At 37.9% G+C, this 19,818-nt stretch overlaps 1 protein-coding gene across 1 annotated transcript in view; it reads left to right on the forward strand.

Moving 5' to 3' along the window:
• Nucleotides 1–17,156, forward strand: part of TAB2 (TGF-beta activated kinase 1 (MAP3K7) binding protein 2) — an 18,260-nt gene extending 1,104 nt beyond the window's left edge. Inside the window, exons 2-7 of the mRNA XM_031552203.1 lie at nt 1,436–1,467; nt 1,863–3,372; nt 11,133–11,293; nt 11,922–12,015; nt 13,256–13,336; nt 15,121–17,156. Coding sequence (XP_031408063.1) covers nt 1,436–1,467; nt 1,863–3,372; nt 11,133–11,293; nt 11,922–12,015; nt 13,256–13,336; nt 15,121–15,266 — 2,024 coding nt within the window. The 3' untranslated portion in view covers nt 15,267–17,156. The remainder of the gene's footprint in view (nt 1–1,435; nt 1,468–1,862; nt 3,373–11,132; nt 11,294–11,921; nt 12,016–13,255; nt 13,337–15,120) is intronic.
• The last annotated feature ends 2,662 nt before the right edge of the window (nt 17,157–19,818 follow it).

The raw sequence follows: 19,818 nt of genomic DNA on the forward strand, positions 1-19,818 counted from the left end.
AATATTTTTTGGCCTTTCCGTTAATAATTTTCATTCACTGAAGTTCATGCAAAATCTTTAAGATTTCTTAGCTTGTTTTTCTATGGCATCCTGTCCCTTTTCTGGCTCCCTTTTCTTCTTTGCAATGAATACAAGGCTACTGTTACTGTATTTTCTTACCCACTGTTCTTTCTTAGTTTGATCCCTTTCTTCACTACTAACGTTATTTGATTACTTTGTCCTCTTGTGCTTATTCCAATCTAGACCCATTATGTGTACAATCATTTGACCCACTTTCATCTCTCTCAAGACATTTCTGCAACATTTCTTTTATGTGACTGGCTAGTTAGATGGCCTTTAGGAAACCCTGTATTTTTTGTGTTTTTTTTTTTAAAGCTTTTTTGTTGTTTGGATTGGTTCTGAGTTTTTGTTTTTGTTTTTAATATTATTTAAGAGTTCAGAACTTCATCTGGCTTGTATCAACACATAGTTTTGGTTTTGTGGGTGGAGTTTAGCTTGTCCTCCCTCTCCCACTTCTGGTTTTTGGTTTTTTTGTTTTTTGTTTTTTTTTTCCTTCAGTAATTTTTTTCAGGTAGAGACAGGCTTGCTTTCTCTGTCCAAGCCCTCAGCTTGCTGAAGGAGCTGCTATCTACTAGTTCAACAAGAATAACTTGCTGCAAAGCTTGTAGCATGGAGCACTTTCTCTTGCTTGTGTGTTCTTTAACTATTTGATAATGTAACTACTTGGCATGTACAATATTTTCCTTGATCATTTTTCTTCTTTCTGGTAACTGGTGTTCAGTGTGTTTGGATGAATTTGACACCTACTTTGTTTTTACAACATCTGTGCCTTAACAAGAGCTTTTCTGGCTGAAAGCATTAACTTATTTATTGAGGTGAGGACTGGAGGGAGGAGTGTACAGGAAATGATAGGGACAGAGTGCAGCATTCTGAAATTATGCCACCAGCACATGTAGGCTTTTTTAGCAAGGCCCTTATGTAGGGAAACAGTTACAGAGATCTGATACAGTATTATTAAACATTGGAAACATTGAACTAGGATTAACAGTTAGTTTCCTTCTGATATGTTCTTAAAAAATCAAATTAGCTAGGTAGGTTTTTTTTTGGTGGTTTTTAAGTTTCTTCATTACAGGTTTTATAAAGTAATCTTATACAAATCTAAGAATCTAAAAGCTTTTCAAACAGTGGTTTAAATGGCCCCTGGGTTTTCATTAATATTTTTAACTTACAAGAAAGTGATCATATGCTGTATGTGCATAAACTGAATTTTTATGTTGCTTCTGAAGTTATATGCTCCTGTGCAACTTCTTTGGTCTGCATGTTTCTTCTCTGCATACGATTTACCTTTCATTTTCAGCAGGAGTTACTGCACAACTGGTATTGAAGTGTTTGCAAAAAGTTTTTTTTTAAGTTAAACATGTAATTTGATTTTAAGTTGTTTACCAGTACTGTACACATGCAGGTACTGTGAGTCTGTTCTTTCTGTCATTTTCTTCTCAAACCAGAGATATGGTCATTGGTGAAGATTGTTCTGAAATTCAGAGGGAATAGCAAAAGTATTCAATCACTGTGTATCATACTGTACCGTTAGCTTATCAAGATTCAAGATGTCACTGTCATTGCTTCAGCAGCAGTGCAGACCTCTGTTCTTGATTCCAGTGACTGAGTTGCTGTTCTCAAAATAGTAAGCTTCACATGCAAGCCCTATGTGTGTATGTTCGTAGTTGCTATGCTGGCCAACCACCTAAAGCTTTCCATTTGATGCTACATTGTTAACTTTTCACTGATGGTTTTGTGCCTATATTTATCTAACCATAACAGTATTTTATCAGTAATGTCAAACTTTCATCTGTCTTTTATAGAATAACAATAATTTGGATGCCTGTTGTGCAGTTCTGTCTCAGGAGAGCACAAAATATCTCTATGGTGAAGGAGACCTAAGTTTCTCGGATGATTCTGCGATTCCTGGACTACGAAATCACATGACATCTCTCAATTTGGATTTGCAGTCACAGAACGTGTATCACCATGGAAGAGATGGAAGAATGAATGGAAGTAGGACTCTAGCTCACAGCGTTAGCGATGGACACCTTCAAACCAAGCAGCCCAACAATGAACTATTTCAGCAGGAACCACAGACTGCACCTGCGCAGGTTCCACAAGGATTTAATGTCTTTGGAATGGGTAATACAGTTAGTGCTTCTAATCCGGGGCAGCATCTTGGATTTCACCTAGGCAGCAAAGGAGTATCTAACTTGTCTCAACAAACACCCAGATTCAACCCAATCATGGTAACCTTAGCCCCAAATATTCAGCCTGGCCGCAATACCCCTACGTCTTTGCACATACATGGTGTACCTCCTCCTGTACTTAACAGTCCACAGGGAAATTCTATCTATATTAGGCCTTATATCACAGCTCCTAGTGGTACAGCTCGACAGACACAGCAGCAGGCAGGCTGGGCATCTCAGTTTAATCCTATGCATCCTCAGCAAGTCTACCAGCCTTCGCAGCCAAGTCCTTGGACTACTCTTCCTACATCCAATACCACGCCACATACCTCATCGCAACACTCAACGCAGCCAAATCAGCAAGGCCACCAGACTTCTCATGTCTATATGCCTATCAGTTCTCCTACTACTCCACAAGCACCTATGATTCATTCATCTGGTAGCTCACAATCCTCTGCTCATAGCCAATACAACATTCAGAATATATCCACAGGACCTCGCAAAAACCAAATTGAAATCAAACTTGAACCACCACAGAGAAATAGTTCTTCTAAGTTGCGTTCAACTGGCCCTCGCACCTCCACTACTCCCTCTTCCCTCAACAGCCAGACATTAAGTAGAAGTCAGCCCACTGTTTACATATCGGCCAGTCCTCCAAATACTGATGAAGTGATCACACGTGGTCAGCCTAAGGTCTACATTTCAGCAAATGCCACCGCAGGAGATGATCAACTTGTACGGAACCAGCCCACGCTTTTCATATCGACAAATCCTGGAGTATCTGCCACTTCTAGGAATATGTCTGGTCAAGTAAGCATGGGTCCTGCATTTATTCATCACCATCCACCCAAGAGTCGAGCAGTGGGCAACAGCACCACTGCAACCTCTCCTCGAGTGGTTGTTACGCAGCCTAACACAAAATATACTTTTAAAATTACAGTTTCTCCAAATAAGCCCCCTGCAGTTTCCCCAGGGGTAGTCTCCCCAACCTTTGAACCTACAAACCTTCTAAACCTTCCTGATCACTATGTTGAACCAGAGGGTATCCAGCATCTTACTGACCCTGTTTTAGCACATGTGGATAGGATCAGTGATGCACGAAAATTGAGTATGGGATCTGATGATGCTGCCTACACGCAAGGTAATATTCTTAATATAAGTAGTAAAGATTTCAACCAGATTGTCAATTCAGTATGTAAACTACAGAGCGTGAAACAGTTGATAAACCTTTGCGATATTAATGTTTTCTTCAACTCTAGCATTCTTGAGTATTTCCTAAATAAACAAAAAAGGTTTATAAGCAAGTCATAGATTTCTTTTTATGGCAAAGACGTGTCACTGAATATTTGGAGATAATTCTCATTTGTCTTAAGAAGATATGCTATCTGTTTAATGAAGTGGAGTCACAGTGTCTTCATTTTTATGTTGTTCTGAAGGAAACATCTAAGCTTGTTTAATTAATCCTAATGATTTAAAGGTAAAAGTCTACTGGCAGAACGTTTGGATCAGTTGAGATACTGTTTCCATTAGGTGCAATTTTCATTTTTTTCTTTTTGTGAATGTTATTTAAGAAGCAAGAAAAGCAGTTTTCTAAAGCAATTAGCGGGACAAAGTGTTTGCCTGTGTTTCCTAAGGGATGCCTGACAATAAAATGCTGAAAGTCATTATACTCCTCTTATGTTGTTAAAACGTGAAAAAGAGTACCATACCAAAGACGGTTATTTTAAAGGATCGATAGTGTAATAGAAGCATAAAACTTAAATGTGATACAGTAACGCAGTTTAAAACTTTTTTTTTTTTTCATTTTCATATTTTTTCACACTTTTATTACCATCCTGATGGTTTACTAACCCTGCTGTGGGCTTTTCTACGAAGTTGTTGAATGGATCTTAGGATCTTTATGCACTGTTCAGGGTAGGTTGTCAAAATAATTTCTCTTTTCAGTTTATTGGTACATTTCAGACTTGGCAACAACTCAGCATTAAAAAGCTGGTTTGTTCTTTAAATATTCTTCAGAGTATACTTTTTGTGTAAGTACATTGATTAGGACACTGGAAGGATGGTGCACATCTGGAGTACACTAGTAATAAAGTTAATTGAAAGTGATTATAGCTTATGCACTTCTTCTGGATGCAGTTGTATTGTTGGTAAGAACCTGACTTCTGCACAGTCTCTATAGGCTGGTAGATATCAGTATCCAATTTATCAAGTTGAGGCAGACTTGCAAAACCCAGGTTTCAGAAGTTTTGAATGGCACATTTTGAATGGCTTTCACAGCCCAGCTGTTCTTGAGGCCAAGACAGATACAGTTTTTAGATTAGATGCATGATGTAGGCTGGTTTAGCTTTTGTCTACATGCTGACTCTGGAGAAATACCTTCATTTTGTGTAGTTCATTCAGTAGTTCATATAAAGTGCACTCATGTTTCCCGAGTTCTCTGTATTCAGAAGTATTTGGGATTTCTGGCATTATCTTGCTCTGTTTCTCCTGCAGTATTTTTTATTTTCTATTAACGATTTAATCTTTTGAAAGTTGAGAAGTGTGTGACTTGACTTATTGCTATGATCTTGATTTCTGGAAGACCTACTTAGTACTAGTAGACCTAGATCTTTTACTTAGAGGTGATTAACTTGTTTTTTTGTTTTGTTTTGTTTTGTTTTTTCTTATTTTAATGGTGTGGTGGTATTGTGGTTTTTGTTGTGTTTTTTTTTTAGCATGCTAAATGTGATTTGAATTACTTGATGCTTTCCATTGTGAGAGGCATGTTCTAAGCTGCATCTAGTTTAGCAAGTGTGCAGAAACCTAGGTGCTTGTCTCACTTTAATTTTAGCCAAAACAGATGAGTCGTTTCTCTGGCTATGATTAGAGAAAAAATGCATTTTCATCAGCTTTTCCATTTCTGCCCAGAATGCTCCGTATCTTGGCAGGGAGAACTAAACCTGGCTTAGGATAGGAGGAATGTGGAAAGTAGAGCTGGTTTGGTGTCAAAGGAGATCTCTTTCACTTTGTTCCAGTGAAATGGCCTCATAAGCACAGGAGAACATAAGATGTTGGACCTGTCTGCAAGTAATGCCTGCCACTGTACTTTCTTTGCTAAAAAGCAGAGGGATTTGATGATGACAGGATTATTCCATCATTTTGATTTCCTCTCAGACAGAAATATGTCCTTGACTAGGATGCCTACGTATTAGAATTTCAGGTTGATGTCAACAGGGAGGATGAAACAATTATCCTCAAAAAGGGAATCATGGGACAAGGATTTCAGGGGGCAGTAGGAGCATAAGATATAAAGAGCTCAAGTCTAACCAGTATAGAGCAGAATGACCTCTGGCTGTGAGAGAATTCTCTGCTCACTGAGAACAGAGGGCAAATATTGGGAGTCAAGAGTACTATTCTTGTGGCAGCGGTTGGCCATGGAGCTCTCTGATAAAGCACAGGGCTTGTCTGCCTGGTGGTTTATCTGTAAGCAGCAGTTAACTCCTTGGAATAAAGTGGCGGGTTCTCATTCTGTAAATCTGAAAAATCTAAACCCCATTGATGACCCACAGGAAGGTCGGTTTTTCATGATTAAGTTTCTTTCCAGATTTCGATGTTGAGGGAGGATTTTAAAAATGCAAACAAGAAAAGTATCATTATGTGTTCATACAGAGTTACAAAGTCATGAATCCAAACATCCAGAAATGAAAACATTTCAGAGCAAAGGTTATCTGTGGAGCTTCCTTTCAATTACGGTGTGTGTAGGCATTCCATTCTTTTTCTTGATTCCATTTCTGGTTTTTTGCTGTGGTTTCCTCTGCTGTTCTTTCCAGTAAGTCTCTGTGGGTAGTAGAAGTCTGTTGCAGATTTTTGTTTAGCTTGCTGCCAGAACTAGAGTTCGTGCAATGTGAAAAGGAGTAGGGTAATAATCAGATCAAACTGATGTAGTTAAGACATTCACTGTTAGCCTGGAATACTGAGTTATGTCTCTGTAGCTGGCTTGGTGATGTCAAGAAAGTCACTGTCGGCAGACGTTTCAAAAGCAGTTGCTAATTGTATGTTCCTTGTTTTTTGGAATTCCAGTTTGAAATCCTGTGGACTTACTCATGGAAATGCTGACGGCATCCATCCACAAATGAAGTCAATAATATTAATAATGCTAGAAAAAATCTTACTAGGAGCATGCTGAAAAGCCAAACAAAGATGAATTTTTATGCTAATCACTTTAATATTAGTTCTCTGTACAGGGGTATCAATTCCCATTAGTTAAGATATTCCAATGCATAGTATAGTTGTACTAATATACTTAACTGAGGTTTCAATATATTATGTGTTATGGATGAAAAGGTGAAATTTGGTTAGACACTAAAAATTTGGTACTTCGAAGTGTTTTTGTATTACATCCAGTCACTGTGCACATAGTCTTATGTTGAATAATGAGGCTAAACAGTTATTAGTAATTCCTTATTCTCTGCAGAGCATCCAGCCTGTATAATGGACAGGCAGCTGTGCTATGAAGAAAATACATTAATCTTGGAATAAAATTTTTAGCTTAGTGTTTTCCTGCTTAGTTTGCTTTAAGTCCCTTTTAACTAAGTCCCTTAGTTCACTACTACTTGGCTTTTGACTGACGTTTCTGTAATTTTTATCTTTCAACTTTGAGAGGGGCTGGTATGCTGCATAGTAAACAGACTTACCTGTAGAAGGTACAGATATTTATGTGGATATACATTTATTTAGCAGATCTTGTCACCGTGATTTAATATAAATATACTGATTTCAAAACTAGTTAGTAACTTGACATTTTGCACAGTTTTCCTTTTTGTTTCTCAAAGTTTTTAAAGCTTTCGAAAGAAACATAAAGTCCTAACCAGGCCTCACAGATGTTTAGAAATAAAAGATTTGAGTGATACAGCAGTGCTCCAGCTCCAAGAGGTCTCCAGTTAGTTGCATGATGTGACATAGGAAAATATACAGCCTTATATTTGGCTCTGCATATCAGGCATATACACTAAGTGGAGCACAAACAAAAAGTGAAGAGTATTGGAAGGGGGAAACAAACAAATCAGAACTGTTGAAATTGCATAGTAAATGATGGAATTTCCTAGAGTTTCAAATGTGGATTTTGAAAATATGCACAACCAGCATTCTTAAGAATTTCACTGATCTATTGATGCAGAGTAATTGCGTTACCAGAATTCCACTTTCCTCCAAATTTGACCAAGAAATTCTGAGTCTGAAAATTCATAGATCTATAGAGTAGGGTGAAATCACTGTGTTCCTGGATTAGCTTTTCTGGTAGAAACACATAAACGGTGTTTGTTTAAAATTCAAATTCACAGGTGCTTAGAGAAAACAGGTGTACCTCTTCAAACACAAGTTACATTCGGTACCTGTTAGAATGGGCCTCTGGTATGGCAGCAGTGACCTTCTGTCCTGCACAGTTTCTTGTTTCCTGTAATTACAGTGGTTTGCAGCTGTTTTGTGGTTGAGTGCCACTGTTTCCTTTGACATTGAAGTGCACATCTGCCGGAGAACTGAAGTGAACTGCTCTTTCAAGTCAGCTGAGTGTAGAATGCAGAAACTGAAAAAAGCTGAAGGTGCACAGTATCCTGTTTCCACCCAGTGAAAAAACTGGTCATCAGAACTGTTCAAATTGTGGTACACTAACAGTGAGACAAGGAGGAAGTCTTTATATTTCTCATAGTAGGGTGATTACAGTAAGTAGCTTCTTTTTAAGGATGTCTGAATATATAAGTGTAAGCCTGAGCCTTTCTGGCTTGTATTGCAGTTAGCCTATAGAGAGTAAACTGTGATGTGCCAGTGCTGCCCACACAGGTAGAATTTCGTTCCTGCCAGTAACATAAGATTATCAAGAGTAGACCATTAAACGTCTCCACTAGAGCTATTACCTGAATTTTGTGAGGGCTGCTCTGAAAGTAATGCCCCCTATTTTATTATGTTGGCCCATAACACCAGAGGTGGATGTTGGTGGTATGGCAGTAGAGATTGAACCTTCCCGCCAATATTCCATTGCATTTTGTTGCCGTGTGACAGATGGCAGCAGAAGGGCAGTCTGACAAGTTGGCATCTGACATGGAAGTATATATAAATGAAGGATGTCTCATTGAATCCCTCCAAACAGGAAAAATGGCATCCACTGATATTCATCAGTGCTTGCTGAACATTTCTAGAGACCAAACAGCGGATGTGAGCACAGTGGGGTTTCAACATTGGTGACAGTGGAAGTGAATCACCTCCACTAGTGTGCAGATTGTTACAAGCGTGGCATGCAGGCTCTTGCTCATTGCTGGTGAAAATGCATAGCTAATAGTGGTGACTGTGTTGAAAGAGAGTGTTTTGTGGCTGAGAACTTGCTCTATCAAATAGTGTTACTGATAGGAAGCTTTAGGCTGGAATGACCCTACATAGTTTATTCAGAGGTGCACTTCATAATTTTCTCTTAACGTTTTCAGTTGCTCTGATCAACACTAGGGGGGGCTGATTCCTTACTTGCTGCTCTTTATTAGTAAGTACTGAGGAGGTGGGTGGATTTTGTCACCTCATTATTTTTCTACAGCTGCCAAGTTAATTTTTATGCAAAATTGCCAAATTCTATATAAAATCCACTACTTGAACCAATGTCTTGTCACTTCCTTATCCAAGTTATTTTTAATAGAAAATGTTTAGCACTTCAGTGTCAAGTAATTATTTTTCTTTAATAGTAATATAAATTTTATAACGAGTGTGTTTAAAATCTTTTGGGACTTAAAATGGTAAAATAGTTGCAGAGATGCTAGGAGAGAAAATGAAAATGCTGTGGGCATCCACCAGTCATTTCTGCACCCTGTGCCATTCCATAATGACAGTTGAATTTCTAAACCAAAGATGCTGGAGAATACTGAAATGAGTTGTTTGCTTCCCCTCTATAAGAGGGAAAAAAACCCTTCAAAGAGTCACTCTTATTCGTGGTCTCATGAGTGTGTGTGTGTCCTGGAGGCACTCTGATAATGCTCTTTCTCGCCTTCCATATCCAGCATTATTGCTGCTAACTGATGGCCTGCATCTGTAGTTGGACAGATCTGAGGAGTTCCACTTCTTCTTGGTGGCTCACAGCTGTGTTACTGTAGGTCACATACCAATAACTTGGCCTTCAAGGACTTGATTCAACAGTAATAATAAACAGTGAAATTAGAAGAGTCTGTCTAAAAGTGGAAAAATAAATCTGGAAGGAAGAAGGCTTTGTGATTTCCTTGCAAGAACAGGGGCAAAGTAGTCTTCGATTATCATTGCAGCTATCTTTCTAGCTCCTGGAGATCATAAATAGAAAAAAAGTTCTTCAGTTGTTCATAAAATGCTGTTCAACTGGGAAGGCTGTCCTTTGAGGCTACTTACCTGATGATTCCCAGTCTTCAACAAAAAATCTACATCTTGGAGTTTTGTTTACTGTACTTTGATGCTCCAGAAGAGCATAGCTGCACTTTCTGTTGTAGCGTGGATAGTGGCTACCACAAATAAATAGATGTCTTTATATAAGCAATTCTAAATTGAACAAAAACAGGTAGAAACCTTTACCGTTCTGTCATTTCATTATCTTCTAAACATGTAACTCAAAAACCTGGACTGACTCTTGGTGCAGCCTTGTGGTTCTTTAACTGTACAGAAATAGTTTGGCACAATTCCTCCTTCTGAGGAAAGACCAAGCATGATGTGTGAATGAAATGGCAGGAGTTGCAGTGAAGGGCAGTTCTACATGCTGAAAATGAGAAGTCTCATCTTTTTTATATGCTTTTTTTTTTTCCAATGATGCTACTGCTCAGAAAACCTAGCCAACCAAATTAGGAGTGCTTTGACCTTATTGCTACCTAAGAAACATAGATTCATTAAATTTTGCATTTCAGTCAGTCTTGTTTAAACAGGTTGTTTCTGAAGAAGATTTCTGTCTTTTTTAGTACTTTGTTACTGCTATTTCTCATTCATTTCTAAAGTGCTATAGAAGTACCTATATTAAGTAATTTAATTGATGAATGACTATGCAGCAGTTGAAATGATTGGGTTAATTTAATGAAATCCTTCTTTCACTTGTACTGAAAGTGCACTATTCCTTTGAGCAGCGTTGTCTGCTCATGTGGTGATACTTTGCAGTATACCTATCTTTAATGAAATAAAATCCTTAAATTGTATGTATTCAATTGCTTGTTCTACTTATGCTCTTTAGGTTTAAAAAGATTTGGTTTAAATGCTAACTTGGTTGTCTCTAAATCAAGTCTTCGTATGCCATTTAATTTATGAATAGTAAGCAGTGAGAGAAATTAGAAACTGAGCTAATGGTTGGGGGATGAAATAACTCACAGTCCAGCCTCCGTGATAAATATAGCTGATGTTTACCAGCAGTATCGCTTGTAGTACTTTCTGTTTTGGTTTCACTTGATGTCTCCTGCTATGAAAAGAACACTGGATTGTGTTCCAGTCCAAATAGCAACAAAATGAAAAATCTCGTTTCTTACCTACCATAGTGCTCTGTCATGCAGCTATCTCTGAAGTCTACATCATGCCATCTCTTTTACCATGAGCAGGCAAAACACAATGCAAGGAAATGTTCGTTAGCTTCTGAAAGCTATTCTCATAATTTTGCTGGATTATTAAAAAAACACTTGCAGAATACAGCTACATTTTGCATGATCTTCTGTTACGTTATATGACTTTCTCATTGTATTTACTTGTTGTCTGTGATTGATTTATGCTGTTTTGCAAAATGCAATGTGTTTTTTTTTCTGGCAGAGGCCTTCTTGTGAGGAGAATGGAAAAAGAATCTGTAGGAATGTTTGTCTGTATTTTCCCAAAGGAATACTAGCTTTCATCTTTATCTGATGTTGTCACAGAAGGGATAATAAAGTAGATAAAATGGGACTTTATGTATTGCAGCTTTACTGGTACATCAGAAGGCCAGGATGGAGCGACTTCAACGAGAACTTGAGATTCAAAAGAAAAAGTTGGATAAACTAAAATCAGAGGTCAATGAAATGGAGAATAATCTGACACGAAGGCGGCTGAAAAGATCGAATTCTGTTTCCCAAATTCCATCAGTAAGTTGAAACGGCTATAGGCTATGAGCCTAAACCACAAGCATGGGCTGTTACAGCAAACTAAAGGAATAGTTGCTCGTATATTGACAATATACTAGCAGTAGGTAGCACACCTAGAATTGAACAGGTGAACAGTGTAGTGCAGAGACTAAACGTATTATTTAGCCATCAGCCTTTCAGTTTACCAGTTGTTGCTGCTTTCAAAGTCACAAAAGATTTGCACTTGGTGGTCCTTCCTGATGTTTTTAAAAGAATGGTCACCTAAAGGTTTAGATTACTTAATGCTCATATGGCTATCCACAGAGTATTATTTTTGTGCATATACTAGCCACAAAAGAAAACTGATAACGCACCGGTTGTCAGTCCAGAAGATAGCCATTGATCTGGTGGACCATTGGCTGTGTTCTAACCACAATCTGGAGTTTGTTCAGTCAGCTCTGAAGTCTGATGAGAGGAGAGTTCAGTGGGTCTGAAAGCTTTGTCAAAGCTTATGCTTGGACAAATGAAACAATAAGGGAAAATTCTTTTATCTTCACTTCTAAAATGACTGTCTACCTATGTGTGAATGATAACTGATAATAAAATGGAATGGGGGCACTTAGTCTAACAAGCAGATTTATTTTTTCAGCTGGAAGAAATGCAACAGTTAAGAAGTTGTAACAGACAGCTGCAGATAGACATAGATTGCCTAACCAAAGAGATTGATCTTTTTCAAGCAAGAGGTACAGTATGCTCTTAGTACGTCAACAAGTGTCAATGTTAATTTTACTTTTTCCTTTCACTGTCTGCATGCATCAGAAGTGGCAGTGTTAAAAATACATGCACTGTGTTATCAGTCTATGTGCTGTTTGCAAAATGATGTTAATTTAAGTGGAGCTATGAAAGTAACTGTGTTCTAAGCCTTTTGGACTGTCAGCTATATGATTTTCCTAATCCTGTGGTTGTTCCTATCTCTTAATTCTCTCCAAAGAGAGAATTGTGATGCCATTTGTTTAAAAAATACTGGGGAAAAAAAGCTCTTTGATCACTTGAATATCAGAGAAGAGGGAAAAGTTTTCTAAATGATATAGTCATACCTACATGTCCTTTCTTGTCTTGCATTTCTGTCTTGTGTTCAGCATCTCTAGTTAACAAACAAAATACCTTTGTAACACTGTGCTCTCCTCCTTCAACTTTCTCTGTCTACAGAGACACAGCCTTTGGTCATGAGGGAGAAACTGAGACAACTGAGACAGTTCAATTGCTGCCAACACAATGTCTCCGTCTCTCCTTGCTCCCCGTTCTTGTCAGTGTGTAGAGCTCTACTGTGCTTTACCTGTACACCCTTCACAGAGCTAATACTGCACTCTATCCCGGGGGGAGAAAAGGAAAGAAATTGGGATTACTGGAAACATCTGCAGCTGGTGTGAGGGAGAGATGGGAAAGGAGGAATGAGACAGTGAGAGAGAAGGGACTGGTGCTTTCTGATTTCAGCACTGGCAAGCTGTTTGATCAGCTCAGTCATGAGCCGTGCAAGTTCTCCTTTAGACAGTGTACCTGCAGATAAGGAGAAAGTAAAAAGCTGTACAGGACATAATGCATAGGTCATACATATCTTCAATGCAGTTAGAATTTAGGAAAATGAGGTAAAATTTACAAATAGAATGCAGTTAAATGGTTATAAGGTAATAGTTATAAAATCTTAAAAGAATGTGGGAAAGTAATAGTTTAGAGAGACGTTAGCTGTAGAACCAGGCTGTAGAAGTGTGGACTCCTGAATTTTGTTTCTGACATTCTTATATTGCATATTTTAGTAAGTTTGTGTATTCTTGATGCTAATGATATCTCATGCACGTCCACGCTGACACCTTGATAAGCTCAATCATAACTACTGGGAAAAAAAAAACAAAGAATTTGCTTTTGTACCCAAGTGTATTTTAAAAACAGTTGCACATTATTTTTTTCTTTTTTTATTATTTTTAGGACCACATTTTAATCCCAGTGCTATTCATAATTTTTATGATAATATTGGATTTCTTGGTCCGGTGCCACCAAAACCCAAAGGTATTGTATTACTAAAATTTGTTTTTTCTGCTAATGTCTGGTTTGCATCTAGTACTAAGTTCTTTCCTGTGATTCTAGATTAGATATTGACTGTGGAATAGATGATTTCTTCATAAGCATACAGTTTTTGCCATTCATACATTCAGGAAAGAGAAGTGTATTAAATGAGATGTCTTAAAGATGGCTAATAGTTGCAAGATAGTTAAATGGGGACATCCATCTTTTTTAGAAATGAACATAAGATACAGGAGTGAAACTCAGATTACTTTGTCATTGTCCTTGGTGAGGAGTGATTTTAGTCATTGTCCTTCTTGAAGTTACTTATTACAGTAACTCAGTTACTTAGACTGGAGGATTTCCTTGCGCATGCACAATTTACGTAATAGTCTGAAGTAGCTGAAGAAAAGAGGGATATTACTAATAATGCAGTCAATATTCTGGAACTTGTTGATCTTGGACATTCTGCTTCCCCTTGGAATTTTGCATGTGATTCTTTTTTGCCCTAGTGGGACATCACTAAAAATAGAATAATAAGCTCTCATGTGTTACGTAAAGCAAAGAATGAAATTTTGTAACAGTATCATAGTGTGACCTAAAAAGACCACCAAATGGAATAATTAATCCACTACTGTTTCTGTGCAGTTGTTCTGTGCAGGAAGTCTTCTGTATATTGTGTGTGTGTGTGTGTGTGTGTGTGTGTGTGTGTGTGTGTGTGTGTGTGTGTGTGTGTGTGTGTGTGTGTGTGTGTGTGTGTGTGTGTGTGTGTGTGTGTGTGTGTGTGTGTGTGTGTGTGTGTGTGTGTGTGTGTGTGTGTGTGTGTGTGTGTGTGTGTGTGTGTGTGTGTGTGTGTGTGTGTGTGTGTGTGTGTGTGTGTGTGTGTGTGTGTGTGTGTGTGTGTGTGTGTGTGTGTGTGTGTGTGTGTGTGGTCATTATAGCGTGCAGTAACTTTCACTACAGAATCTTTTCTGAAGAGAGCCTAGTAAGTTCAATTTTCTTTTATCCTTTAAATTATGTGCAGCTCTTCCAGACTGGTACTGCTCTTCATGTTTTTGTTTTTAGTGCTCCATTATCTAGGCTGCTGATGAAAAACGGAGCAAAAATAAATCCACACACAGTCCTTTAAGATGTGTTGTTTTTATAGTTGGACCATGAAGAATGTCAGAAAGTGTCAGTTCTGTCAACTGTATAGTTCCCTCTACAGTAAATAAATCTAAATGCTGTTGCTTTTTTCCCACCCACCAACCGACTGTAGAAGGAAATGAAAATTAGTTTTCCATTACTAGTTGTTAACATTTGTATTGAAATTCAAAAATGTAAGTGTCTTATAACTGGACAGAGCTGGGCTTTGATTTTTCTTTAGTATATCTGACTGCCTTTCTGGTCTGGGGAAGAGCTGCTGACATTCGTTCTGGAGGCAAAATATTAAATACATGAAAAAGCTGCAGAGCACTTAGTTCACATCTTTGTCCATAGACTTCAGACTTAATGTTTTGCACGTTCAATATGTTGATCTTTGTTCCCTGTGATTCTACATTTCATCTCATGCAGTAGCTTTGAGCCCAAGGGACACTGCTCCAAGTTTTGTGTAGCTCATGTTGTACCATTTGACTGACTTACAGTCACGATGTAGTCAGGGGGATGATCAAAAGCTGCTTCTGTTGCTAGTAATAACTGCAGCTTTTGGAGGAACAAGATCGTTCTCAATTATTGAAATCATCATCTCAAAATTCTTTCCATGCTGTCCTTGGTCAGTAACTCTTTATCTTATCTCTTCCATATCACAGATCAGAGGTCCATTGTGAAAACACCAAAGACTGTTCCAGACGCAGATGAAGATGAGGGAGCTCAGTGGAGTTGTACTGCCTGTACTTTTTTAAATCATCCAGCCTTAAATCGCTGTGAACAGTGTGAAATGCCCAGGCATTTCTGAGCCAACAGGCCTGTTATCTTTTGTAAGACCACAGCAAACGTACAAGGAACTATCCAGTCATTGGGGGCAGAAAAAGCATTTATGTGTAGGATTTTGTAAAATTGAAGGCGTGATGAGATGGTGTTTTGTAATGTTAAATGTCAGCCCACAGAGCTAGTAATGCCTCAGTGTTGTGTCACAGGCAGTTGAAATTCATCGGCTGAAAGGTAATCTGCTGAAAGACTCAGTTGCCAGCTGCCTAAACCATGTACAGTATTACCATATCCCAGTAACACACACCGTGTTCAGTGCTTGGGTGTTGCCCATCCTCTTCTCTGCCCCGATGTCACTACTGAATTTTGACAGGGGAAAGGAATAGAGTGCTCGCATTTTTGTTTTCAGAGCTTTCAGTGAAACACTACATGCACAGAGGAAATTTAAAAGGAACAAGGTTTAACTGTTTAAACTGTTTGCTGCCACATAGTGCCTTTGATAAAGGGAGGAACTTCTCAAACCAGTGGTACTCTTTGCCTTGTCTTCCCTGAAAACATCTCTGTGAAGCCAGAAATCAGTACAATCACATCTAAAGATGAAAAGGAAAAACTGCATGCGTTGTCTGTACAATACACACAGTGAAATACCCCAAAGCTTTTCCTACTGTACATAGCTCTAGAGCCTGCTTTAAGTGATTTCTTTTCTTCACCTTTATTATTTTCTTGTACTTCTGTATGTATAGTGTAATAGTCTTTTTGTTAACTTTCTTTTTTTTTCCCTTTAAGTGATTAAGCACGATCATGTCCCTTTTTTTTAAGCCTTTATCTGAGAGAAGCAATGCCTTAAAATAAGAGCATTAATAAGAAACTATGCACAAAATAGCTTTCCTCTGCTCATTCTGTACATTGCTCTTGTAAATGCTGATGATCTGTGAAGACCTGCAGATGCAGCGTGGTAAAAGTGCAGGAAAAGTTGGAAGAGTTATGCATATAGTTCACTCTGTACACTGAGTTTTACGGTGGGTGACACAAGGTAGCATTTTGTCTGGCATGAGGAAATAAACTAAGACACTTTCAACCCACCAACAGATCAGCTTCCGATTTAAGCTTGCTTCATCTGCTGGGTATCTTGCAGACTCCTGAAGAGAGATTCATTGGGGAAGTACACACAGTGCCAAATCAACAGCAGCAGCATCATACAGCTTTGTCCAAGAACTTTAAATGCTTTCCTGTTTTGGCAGCCAGTTTCTAAACCTGACTTGTGGTGAAGTCTCATATTTATAGAAAACAAGGATAGCAATATTTAGGACAACTGAAATAAAGGCTGGAAAAAAGAAATCAAACAGACTTGAACACTGAAGCAACCTCAAGCATCTCTTTTTTTGATGATCTATTTTTTTAAGGAAAATATTCACATGATCGGGAACGTACGTAACAGATCGAGAAAATGGAATTACAGTATGTATGAAAGACAGCACACGATTATGTAGCAGCACTTAAAGTGAGGCTGGAGGGAGTGCTAACTATGTAGCAAGAGACAAAGTAGACTGTCACCCACTGTAAACATTTGCCAGTGGACATTTTCATTAGGAGTTTTACAAGTGATCTATGTGAATACACAAAGGCCTTTGTTTTGAAGGCTTTGCATTTTTTTATGTGGGAAGAAAACGCCAATCCCAGGTAATTAGGCAGTAGACCCAAAGCACTTGCATTCAATGCATTTTGTTTATAAAATGAGGCCTTGTTTTTCAGCTTCATCTGCAGTTCTATGTGAAGATTGACAAATCAGTTTTTACCTGTTTTATTAATAAAACCTAATTTGGATATCTTGAGTTGATGGTTTTGTGATTTAGCTGGGTAAACTGTCTTTGTAACAGATAAGTTATTTATAAAAATTAAAAAAAAAATTATATTCTAATGTTTGTTTTTGTGATTTGTTTACTTATTCCATGCTGTGGAACAAGAGAATGCTCAGCGGAGCAGTAAGTATTAACAGTATTAAAAATAAGATGATTTCTTATGACCACAGGTTTCGTATAAACTTCTGGCTTGTGCCTTGCCTCCATTCATTGTAATGGGAGGAGAGGAAATGGCAGATGTAATCAATATGCTTCAAGGGTATATGACGTTTAAAAATAGTTTTCTAATTCAAAATGAGCAACCACGTTGTCCAAGGTAAAGTATGAAATACTTCTGTGCACTGTTAATGTAAACATAGTTTAAAGACTAAGCTTTATTTTGTTGCAGTGTATATTGTAATAGACATGGAATGTTCCTGGACACGTCTCTTCCACTTGCTCCGTTTAGAGAGAGACTTTGTATGGTACTTGTCCTTTCCTGGGACACAGAATTTTACCTCAGGGTTTTTGTGTTCTTTCTGTGTTTCATGCTACGTATACTGTTGGACCTTGCTTCAAATTGATATCAATATATCAACATATCACTATTATGTTATAAAAGGATGGGATTTTAAGACTAAATTTTTTGAAAGTGAAGCAGAACTAGATTTCACAGCTGAATTTTCTCCTTTTTTCTTGGAAGATAAATATAAAACACTGAATGCAGTAAAGTTAAATTCATCTCCTGGGCATCGGTAGTTTGTCTTGGATACTGACTAGTGATTTTACATTTCTGTAATTGCTCTGTGAGGGATCTCTGCAATTGTTAAATACAAATAGAGGATGCCCTTTCATAGCAGAAAGGGAGAAGTACGCTTCTTGACTTTCAGAGATGCTCGTATTTATTTTTCATGACTGAAATTTCATCGTTGGGGACAAACTTCAGCGTTGGAATGACTTCAGTCATGCTGGCAGTGAAACTGAGATGAGCTGGGCTGCTCTCATGTCAGTTCTGTAGAAGGGATTTCAGTTCATGTTGTTACTGCTTTCTAGGTAAGTCAGAAGATTCTGCAGTCACCAGTGAGTCCTGTTGCTTAGAAGTATGGTTATGTTTCGGATTAATATTTGGTAATTTCTGTCCCACCTATAGATTTTAAAACTGTGTGATCAGTATTGCCACCTGTCTGTTTTATCCATATGAGTTTACAAACCAGTTCTATGATCTTGAATTGTACACATTCACTGTAAATTGTAGGTGCCGAGGGAGAACTCATTTTCCATGTTAAGGAAAGCATCCTTGTAAGTGTTGCATTTCTTGAACCGTATTCCTCTACCTTGTATGTAAGTGCAAATTAAAGGAACAGTTGATGGTAGATAATGAAGGAGTGTGTGTGTGTGTGTGTCTGTCTGTCTGTCTGTGTCTATGCTTTTCAATACAAATGATTTGGTATTCAAAAATCAGAGTATTGCTAAAATTATAGAAGAAATCTTGTTGTAATTAACTGAACTGGATTCTTAGTGATTCTTGTGGAGCCATGGCAACTCCTACTAATACTTAGTTCTAGCTTCAGATAGCAAGGAAATGGTTTGATTTATTTTAATATTTTATTGATTGTTTTTTTTTAAATTCCTTTCCTTGTAACTTGAACAGAAAGCACAAGTGTTAAAGTTCTTAAGTATTTTAAGTATTTTTTTTTAAGTATTTTAAAGTATTTTTTAAGTGCTAGTTCTGAGGAAGTATCTTTTTTATTTTTATGTGGCCCAGTATATCTCTTGAGGTCCATTTTTATGCAAGCTACAAAGAATGAGAGAACAGGAATTGTGAGTACGAAATACTTGAGGACTGTAGACTCCATGATGAGCTTAAGTGGTATAGAAACCCTTGATGCTGAACATGGAGAATGATGTGATTTTTTTATTATTATTATTATTTTAATTTTGATGTAATTCTCGATGTTTTTATTTGGCTTTCTATGACAGGCAATTCTGCACCAGTGGTGTGCTTTCTTCTGTAGCAGTTACTCAGATGCTACTGCCTTGAAGGAAGGAAGGGTGCTAAGAAATACTTCTGTGTATGTAAATGTTAATGTAAACATAGTTTAAGGACTAAGCTTTATTTTGTTGTGTATATTGTAATAGACATGGACAGTGTCTATTTCAGTGGTGCACAGAGATAATGCAGGAGACAGTGGGCACAAACTGGAATACAGGAAGTTCCAGCCAAACACCAGGAAGCACTTAAGCTCTGTGCAGGTGACAGAACACTGGGACATGCTGCCCAGAGAGGCTGTAGGGTCTCTTCCTTGGAGATCTCCAAACCCTGCCTGGACACGGCCTTGGGCACCCTGCTCTGGGCGTCCCTATTTGAGCAGGGGTTGGACCTGATGGATCCTGATGTCCTCCCCCATCTCAGCCAATCTGTAGTTCTGCTCATAGTGCATATCATGTGCAAGCTTATTTAAAATAATCACTGTCATATTGTATGCGAGTGCAAGTTGAGGAGAAAAGTAGCGTATCACTCTGTGTATCCTTCTTGTACTACACAAATGAGCAGTTTGGGGTGATTGTATAAACCTAATTCTAGATTTTTTTTATGGATGTACATTGTGTATGGTTTTAAATTGTCATGCTATTTTTCCACACAGTTTACAGGAACACAGTGCCAGTGCAATTTTGATGTAGTAAACTTGGTAACAAATTGAAGCATTTTAATGTGTTGGTTTTTTTTTTTTTATTGAGTTA

Source organism: Meleagris gallopavo, chromosome 2 (genome assembly GCF_000146605.3).
Source record: "Meleagris gallopavo isolate NT-WF06-2002-E0010 breed Aviagen turkey brand Nicholas breeding stock chromosome 2, Turkey_5.1, whole genome shotgun sequence".
Classification (NCBI taxonomy): Eukaryota; Metazoa; Chordata; class Aves; order Galliformes; family Phasianidae; genus Meleagris; species Meleagris gallopavo.